The sequence below is a fragment of the Trichechus manatus genome, unplaced genomic scaffold, assembly GCF_000243295.1.
Source record: "Trichechus manatus latirostris isolate Lorelei unplaced genomic scaffold, TriManLat1.0 scaffold00215, whole genome shotgun sequence".
In the NCBI taxonomy this organism is placed as follows: Eukaryota; Metazoa; Chordata; class Mammalia; order Sirenia; family Trichechidae; genus Trichechus; species Trichechus manatus.
Window position 1 is genome coordinate 3,360,532 of NW_004444151.1, and position 9,649 is coordinate 3,370,180.

At 46.2% G+C, this 9,649-nt stretch overlaps 1 protein-coding gene across 1 annotated transcript in view; it reads right to left on the minus strand.

Moving 5' to 3' along the window:
• TRAM2 (translocation associated membrane protein 2) overlaps window positions 1-9,635 on the minus strand; it is a 93,510-nt gene extending 83,875 nt beyond the window's left edge. The window contains exon 1 of the mRNA XM_004388723.2: window positions 9,389-9,635. Coding sequence (XP_004388780.1) covers window positions 9,389-9,508 — 120 coding nt within the window. The 5' untranslated portion in view covers window positions 9,509-9,635. The remainder of the gene's footprint in view (window positions 1-9,388) is intronic.
• Between the last annotated feature and the right edge of the window lie 14 nt (window positions 9,636-9,649).

Here is a 9,649-nt window from a genome sequence, read left to right on the forward strand (position 1 = left end):
AGGGTTGACATGTTGTGGGGTTGTTAACCAATGTCATAAAACAATATGTGTACTACTGTTTTGTGAGAAACTATTTGTTCGGTAAGCCTTCACCTGAAGTACAAAAAAAAAAAAGCCCTCCCAGTATTAGAAATCTCTCTCTCTCTCTCTCTCTCACACACACACACACACACACACACACACACACACACATACTCCCAGTATTAGAAATCAATCTCTCTTTCACACACACACACAGTTAAGTACATATAAGAGTACCAGCTGGGCCTCACAAGATACTTAGGAGTGATGCCATTCTTCTCCTCTGAATACTGACAACCTCACATCTCAGGGTGTTAGGTCTCAATTTAACCCTTTGGTGACTCATGGAACAAATGGTATCCCAACCACTTTTTATGCCTCTGGAGTTCTTTGGGAAGGAAGATGGTAGTCCTAATGAGTTTAGCCTCAAAGTGGGAGCTTTTTGAAGTGTGTGAAACTCAAGAACTCTGAGTTGAAGCCTCATTATTATGTACAATGAGCACTGTGTTAGGTGATGTCTCCTGGGTGGGTGAATTTTGTAGACTTTTGACAGGTTTGCCTTTATTTCTGTAAGATAAGCCTCCTCACTATGTTTCCCAGTTACTATGTTCTCAGGAGAAAGTATTTATTATAAGAATAAGCTCTTCCTAGTCTTCATTCAGTTATAGTGGCGATTTTCTCCCTGACGCCATTCACTGTTTCCAGGTATTACTGGCTCCCTGCTCTACTTTGAGTGTTTGCTCTGCAATCTTTCAGCACTGCTTTTCTAGCTTCTGAACAGTAAGTAATGCCTTTGCAATAAGGAATAACGCATTGCAGTGGTACTTTTCAAAAGATTCAAACTCCTATAAGTTATTCTAACGCCACATTCAATCTTAGGGCCCAATCATTGCTTCCACATGTAGCAGGTGGAATGCACTGCTGTGAACAGGTCTGCAATATTCCAGGGCAGCTGTTTCTGCTTCTTGGCTATTAGTACTGTTTTTGTTATAATGAAGACTACATAGTGGTGATAATTTTCCAGAGATTCAAATTCCTTTAGTTTTATTTATTTGGGCTGTAAGTACTGCTTTTGCAGTAATGAAGAAATGCATTGCAGTGGTAATTTTCTTGAGATAAAAAAAATCCCTTGGCTTTATTTATTTAGGCTTGTGAGTACTGCTTTTGCAGTAAGGAAGAATGCACTGTACCATGTTTTGAAAAGTTTCATGAAAAATAATAAAAAGGCTAAGAAGAAGGAGACTAGAATAAAATGTATGTGCAGTCATTGCCAGGAGCTTTCATGTTTTACCTCATGCTTTGCAAAATTTCAAGAAATAAAATTTTTTAAAACTATTTTATCATTGACTAGTATCAGTAGGATTTAAGACGTCTAGCGTCCACTGGAACATATGTGGTCCCAGATAATGGGTATGAAAATCCGTAAATCATAAGAAAAATTCTGAATAGGTCCTTTAATCAGCATGCCTTTCATTAGTGAAAACATATGGTATCAACAAAAAATTCAAAGGAAAAAATAATTGGGTCACCAAAGTTAATAAGCCACCCATTCTACCAATAGTAGTGGCTTGAGGTTGAAGCCCAACAGTCTGAGGTTGCACCTGCCACTTACATCAAGCTCAAGATCTGACTCCTATCTGCAAATAGTTTATCGGCTTTAAACAACCACACTGTGACCTCTCTGAGGACAGGGACCCCACCTTATTCATCTTTGTATTCCCAGAGCTCAACACAGGCACGCAGTAGGCACTCAATCAGCAACTGCCAAATAAATGAATGTAGCACTTTAAGAGAGATATACCAATTTCAAGACTTCTACACACACTCTGGCATACAAAGGTAGAGCCTGAAATTCCAGTGAGCAGGAGGAGAAAAAGCACTAGACTTGAGTCAGAAGATGAGGGTTCAGGCCTCAGGTTTGCCAAAAATTCACTCTACTGTCCTGGGCAAATCTCCTAATCTTTGGGAGGCTTCATTTCCTTCTTTTGTAAACATAGTAGATGACACCTAGTTTTCCCTCAAGCCCTTAAACTTATAAAATACTAAGAAAAGATGCACCCTTGAGCTATGACCACAATGCTAACTTGATGATAAGAACAATGAAAATATAGCAGCCTTTGCCCATTTGCCTATGTACACGGGATACACACACTTTTGGGTCATTCTCTTTCAAAGAGATGCACATCTCAATGATTGTTCCAGGCAGAAAAGCCTCCACGTGGAACAACAGCCCACAGATATGACTTTCAGGTAGTAAATATATTCCACCCAGGCAAAGAAAAATAAAGCAGGCTATGGCTACATTCTGTAGACGCCCCATTTGTGGACGCATCAGGGCTGAGCCTTAAATGTGAGCCAGTCGTTGCTGAATTCTTATTTTGGCTCTGCCTCTAACTTGGAGTGGATGGTCCTTGGCCAAGTCTCTCCACTAGAAGCCAGGCTCTGGATGGGTATGACCCCCCCCATAAGCCATCCAGATTACAGGGTGAGGCTAGTGAAGCATTTCACAGATGTAAAGTGCTGCCAATCCCTCAAGACGAATAAGCGAAGCCACCAAGTGGCAACGTGGCTCAGGCGGAGAGCCACATAGCAGCCCCTAAACTAACCCTGGGCTGCCATGAACTCTGTGGGGGGCTCCAAAGGCCTCAGAACCCCCTAGTCTCAACCAGGCCCCATTTCCTCCACTGAAAAGCAAGGAAACGTGTGTGAACCTACACCAAGAGCTGTCCAGAAAAGTCACTCGCAAAGCTCTTTTAACCACACAGGTACCAGCAACGAAAACCAGCTGTGACTAAATTAGTTAGGTTTGGTTTTCTTCTACTCTGGGCCATTTGGGACAGTGGAGGCAAATCAAGGCAAAGTACCAGACTATGTAAAACACAGAGGTCAGCTCATGAAATAAGATGAGCTGTTCAGGAGCCATGTTAGTAGTTTTACTGTTTCTTTTTTCTTTTATTTTTTTCTCTCCCTTTAAGAATTAGATACCAATGGATACCAGATACACAGCTGGATAAAAAGGTTAAGAGATAGTATCAGTAAAGTTTCCCAGAAAGCCTGCTAATAGCATTCTCCCTGATTAGAAAGTGCTTCTGTACTTTGGGAACTCTAATCCAGTCTTATCATTATCAACCCTCTGGCTTCATCATTTATCAGGGTGGGAAAGAGAGGTACATCAGCTATGCCACACAGCAATTTCTGAGGCCCCTGCCCAAGATGAAGCAGATCAAAAAGGAGCTCATGCCCGCCAGAGTGAAGTTTTCACCATAGCAACACATGTTATTCTACAAACAGTCAGGACTAAAGCACTCTGTTGTGCCTGGTCCCAAGAGTGTCTCCGAGAAATGAGCGACTGAGGAGTCAGACAACAGAGCACCCCAGAGACAAGTCACATCTATTTAGCTTGCAGGGCAGTCTCCTTGTAGTTTTTACTCTTCAGCAAAGCTGACAGTAGCAGTACTAAGACTCTCCAGTACCCACAGCCCATGTTCTAATGAGATGGATGTCAGAGGGAAAACTGATGTCCTCTGTGGAGCAGCCACACCACAAGGCTCACTGGGGAAGAGAGACTCAGCGTGCAGCGATCATGCTCCTTTGAAGAGAAGACAGCTAGCACTGGAGAACCTGGGAGAAAGGCCTGTTTTACCTCTACAGTCACCGTCTCCCATCTGATGGTGGAAGGCCTACTCACAGACCCAACAATAAAGTCAGTAACAATAGTAATTAGCACAGTTGTTGAGACCATTGATTAAGTGCCCACATGCCAGGCATCGAGTTGGGAAGTTTTACACATTTATTATTCTTCATCCTGCAAGTAGGGCTAAAAACTCACTAATTAATCAATACCACCTTTCTGGATATCACATTTTCGCCAAGGGAAAAAATAGGGGTAACTGATGTGCCCTTACATCTCATAGGACAGGGTACACTTCAGGCTTGACCACTAGCTCCAAGTTCTGCTCTGTTGCTCAAATCGCTGAGCAATACTTGGAGAAATTCAATCACAGAACAATGGCACCCAAGAGAATAAGTGACTCCTCTCTCTCGTTTTCCCCTAACTTCTCCAGGACACAGCTAAAGCACTATGCCAGAGGCTGGGGAGGTAGATGCGTAAAGTTAGGAACTATAAAAGCCTTCTTTATATTTCAGAGGTAATAAATAAATTCGTTCTCTATTCAATGGAGCCCTGGTGGCTCAGTGGTTAAGCACTTGGCTGCTATCTGAAAGGTAATCAATTCAAACCCACCAGCCACTTAGTGGGAGAAAAATGTGGCAATCTGCTTCCATAAAGATGTACAGCCTAGGAAACCCTATGGGGGCAGTTCTCCTCTGTCCTATAGGGTCAGGATCAACTTGACGACAATGGGTTTTTTTGGGGGGTTTCAAAAGTGCATTAGAAGTTAGTCAAAGAAAGATGACATATGTCCATAGATGTATGTCTGTACCATTTACATACCTCTTGGGTAGTGCAAACTGTTAAAGAGCTCAGCTGCTAACTGAAAGGTTGGAAGGCTGAGTCCACTCAGAGGCACCTTTGAAGAAAGGCCTGGCAATCAAGTTCTGAAAAATCGGCCATTGAAAACTCCAGGGAGCACAGTTCTCTGACGCACATGGGGTCACCATGAGTCAGAATCAACTCAACAGCAATTGGTTTGCTTTGTTTTTTTTTTCTCTATTAACACAATATAACACAAAACATTAAGAGACAGGATCAGAAGCCTCATTTCAGGTTATGACATTGGGCTTTTACTGCCTATAGATATGTCTGAGAGAGGTAAACTGGTGCCACGGAACCTATGTACTAACAGGCTGTGACACAATGGGCTTCCATTGTATATGGTGCAAACATTTCATCCTGACAAGTCAATCATGGTATCAGGAACAGGGAGGAAAGCAGTTCCTGGAGAAAAGGTAGATCTACCATATCTGCCTTCAAAGCAATTAAAAAGCAAATACCAGCCACTACCCAAAAACTCCTCTGAGTCCTAAACCCTTAAGTCATCACAGACCAAACAGAAACGAAACCTGTAAGTGACAGGCCCAAAATTTTAGAAATGTTTCCTTGCAGCTGCAGAGCGTGCAAATGAGCTTTTAAAAAAAAAAAAAAAAAAAAAAAAAAGCTTCTGCCTCAAAATGATATTTTAAAGGTAGTACATAAATTCCTTCTTCTCTATTCACTGTGCCCCCCTTTTCTCATTCTCTAGTCACCAATGAAGAGTTGTCCTCTTCCTCTGCCTGTTTCAGTTTGAAACGTGGCACTAAACAGGACACTGGAAAGCAAAGGGAAAGGGAGGCTGCTTTCAAACTGTACACACACAAGCACACACTCTCCAACCAGTCGCCCACAGCCTGAAGGCCAGCCCAGCCAGACTCCACTAAGAAAGGACTGAAGGACCAAAATGTTGAGTAGTAAACTCCCCCTTGTGCCACCTCTCCCAAAAGCAGAGTTAAAAAAGAGAAAGTTGGAAAGGAAGGAGGGGGAAATAAAGCTCCACATTCCTGACATTTTTTAGCCAAGTGCTGTGGCTGCACAGAACGGCTCTACTCCAAACAGCCTGTAGGAAGGGGAGAAAATCTGGGTTCAGGGGTGTTATGGACTAAATTGCATCCCCACAAAAGTATGTGTTGTAAATCCTAACCTCTATGCCTGTTGTTATAATCCCATTTGGGAATGGGTTGTCTTTGTTATGTTAATGAGGCAGGATCAGTGTAGGGTGTATCTTGAGTCAATCTCTTTTGAGATATAAAAGAGATTAAACAAGCAGGCTGAGAAGGACAGATGGGGGAAGATAGATACCAAACCACATGAAGACAGCCCAGCTGCAGAAGCTAAAAGACACAAGGACCTTCTTCCAGAGCCGACAGAGAGAAAGCCTTCCCCTAGAGCCAGCACTCTGAATTTGGACATCTAGCCTCTTAAACTGCCAGAGAATAAATCTGTTTGTTGAAGCCACCCACTTGTGGTATTTCTATTACAGAAGCACTAGATAACCAAGACAAGGGGGAAGAACATGTCTCCCTGCCTTGGTAACGGGAGAAGGGATCTCAGAATGGCCCAAAACTAAACCAAAAAATGCACCCTTTCATGTGTGTTCCCAAGAGGAAGTGATCCCAAGGGAAGGAATTTGAAGTCATCATCTCCCAGAGGACAGAGAACCGACATCCTGGGGTCCCTGACAGGGTAAATGAAAGCACAGCTGAAGGCTGGAGAGCTGACTAGTAAGTTGGGAGGACAGCAAGGCAATGATGAGATGGAGACCAGGGCTGCGTTGCCTGGGGTCGTGAGGGAGATTGGCCCAGCTCATTGGCACAGGCTGGGCAGGGGACCCCAGAAGGAGGTGTGGGCAGGAGAGTAGCTCTTTGTGGAAAGAATTATAATTGAGTTTTCCCAGCTTACTTTCTGAATGAAGGAATCCTAGCCTGGCAACTCAAAAGTCTGATGTTCTCTCTCCTTTTCTCCCCCTTCTCATTTCACCTGCTTTTGTCCTTCCTTCAAGGAAAAAGTGTATTAGTGCTGGACTGGCACCATCCTCTTTCCACGCATGCCATCCCCCCTCAAACACCATATACATCCCTACCTACACACATGCATGCACCACACACCTCCAGGGGAGAGCCCAAAAGCACCCAGACCCTAAGTAATATCCATTAAGTTCTCTGCCAGTGTCTAAACCCTTTACAATCGAGTCAATTCCAACTAATAATAGCCCTTATAGGACAGAGTAGAACTGCCCCATAGGGTTTCCAAGGCTGTAAATCTTTATGGAAGCAGACTGCCACATCTTTCTCCTGAAAAGCGGTTGGTAGGTTCGAACCACTGATCTTTGGGTTGGGAGTCAAGTGCTTGACCACTGTGCCATCAGAACTTCCTCACTCCAAGTGTGGAGATGCTCATATTTGTTTTCATCAGTCCCCAAAAGTAGCTCAGAAGTTTCTGCTCTCATGTGATATGGGCAGCAGCGTTCCAGGGGTTCCCCACTTCCCTTACCTTCCCCTGCCCCCCATAAATATTTAATTCTGTGAAGAGTCAGTCAGTGGATATGAACAATGAGAACTTACTATGTGTCCAGCTCAGCAGAACACCATCCTTGATAAGGGAGGTTTTGGGCATGGCCATCTATCTCCCAGACCAGCACAGACGGACCATCCCACAACCCATCTCAAAGAGCAGTTGACAGCTTGCCCTGTCATAGACCTAGGGTTCTACAGGAGGAAGGTGGTGGGGATGGTGGGAACAGAGGTTCTGCAGGCATTTCGACTAGGGACCTTTCCACACTCCCTAGTCCAGTCCTAAGGAGGAGCGAGTGTTAGTGTATTTTTTTGTTTTTTTGCCACCTTCGGACTTTCTCTTCTGGTACGTGGAGTAAGAGCTCCTAGCACTTTTCATCTCCCACAGAAAGGTAGATTGAATGCATAGGTCTTTCCACAAGACAAGAGACAGGGAGGAAAGGAGGTACCAAGCTCAAAGGCTAGGGAGATCTTTTTGAGTAAAGATAAAGCAGGTGAAGCAGCAAATCTTAACAAGCACCAAAAACACAGCAGAGCCATCAGGCCATGCAAGAGTCTTCACCAGCTGTAAAGCATGTGGCTATGAGGTCTACAGCTGTCACATGTGACTTTCCAGACACACCCTGCAAGACTGGTGACCTGCACACTGGGAGGCCTCTTAGAATGGAGGACAGTACCCAGCGGGAATTGGCTGGGCAAAAAAAAACTCTGTTATTTCATTAAGCTATTATTATGACAAATAAATAACAGGGCTCAAGGAGCAGGAGACTTGTTTTCACATTTGTAGAATATGCTATGGCTTTTTTTTGTCTACATGATCTCAGTCAAACCTTAAAATAACCTTGGGAGGATGACACGTTTTACTAGCCTAACTTTAATGATGGGGAAACTGAGTCTTTTTAGTTTTTAGTCAGACTAGTTGTCACAGCAGGATAGGGGCCACCCACCTTGACAAAGCCCTTCCCAATATACCAGAAGAACTGAAGGGGGTATGAGTGGGGAGGGAGGGTTTGAATTAAAAGAACACTACTAAAAATTGGAGTGTGGACCCAAATCCTAGTCTCAGGTTTACTTCCTACAGACCCTGAAGGCCAGTCAAGGACACATTCACACATCCAACCCTGACTTGGATGGCACAAGAATGTCCCCAGCTTGAGGGCAGCTTCACCAGCCAAGCAGGACCCTCACAGTTATCTGTCAACAGGAGCCAGGGAACCCGGACACAGAGGGGCATGGAGGGAGAAATCAGCTGCACTAGGAATCCTTCATCTCCAACGCAGTTTGTAAATCGTTACAGCTTCCTAACCCATCCCCTCCCCAGAAAATGCAGATAAGCAACCCTACCCAGAAGGGAGGACAAGGCCCTGTTTCAGAGGAACCAGAGGAGACTTCTATGAGAGTGAAGGGAGTGTCACGTATCTCACTTTTGAGACAAGATATACCACGGCAGGCCCTATACCCAGTTTCCTTCAGTTCTTTCCACTTTTCAATATCACATGTTTCTCGCTCTCCAAGAGTACGGAGTCCTTCCCTGAAGCAACCCCCTTGGATCCTGACCCCTTTAGGGCTTATGGAAGCATCCTGTTCTATGAGGCCTACACCAACCCCACAGCAGTAGAGCGCACCTTTCCCCTAAAAGCAGAAGGTGCCCTGCCCCTCTCCTTGCGCCTGTAAAGGGGAAGAAGTTCTGCGTCCATCACAGATAGCTCTACAGAGGCAGTCACAGAGTGACAAAAGGGTACCTCAAAACGTGCTGGGGCAGAAAAAAGGGGGCAGGAGGACAGCAGAAGGGCACTTACGGGATGGGGCCAGGGCCACAAGTGAACCCCCTAGCACGTTCCAGAGCTTATGCAAAAGACACTGGTGGGAGGTGGAAGAGGCTGGGGTCCCTCCCACTGGAAGAGCCAGAAGGGCTGATGGCCACCGCTTGGGAGGAGGAGTTGTGCAATGACTGCGGGTCTGGGAATCTCCGGGCTTGGCTCCCGGACGCCAGAAAGGAAACCCCACACGTCAGATCAGGGTGGCAGCGCTGGGTTGGTTCGAGGCCAGGCTTGGGTTTCAGGGCTGCAGAGAGAGCTGCAGGATACAGTGGGTGCCCAAGGGGGTGGCAGAGCAGAGCAGGCTGGCACGGCGCGGGGCCAAAGGGTGGTGTCTGGCCTGACCGAGAAGCCAAGGTGGGGGGGTGTACAATTCACAAAGCGGGTGGGGGTCAGTGCACAAAGCTGGGGGCTGCAGATAACGTACATGGCAGCCAAGGCGTCCCCAGCTCAGACGAGGACCCGGGGACCTGCGGAGGAATGCCTGGCGGCATACCAGAGGGGACAGTGCCCGCCCCTCCCGCCGTTGCCCCAGTCTCCCTCACCTCGAACATAAGCCCGATGAGGACGCAGAGCACCAGGCAGAAGCCGATGTCCGCATGGTTGTGGATGACAAACTCCTGGCTGAAGAGCGGGTAACTTTTCGTCCTCCTGCGGAAAGCCATGGCAGCGGGCGCGCAGCGGACGGCGGGGCCCGCACACTGCGCTCACAAGCCGCCGCGCAAACTTCTCCAACCCCGGCCCGGTCCACCCGCCGGCCCGCCGCCCGCCTAGCGCGGAACAACTTCGGGGCCCCGCCCCCTTCC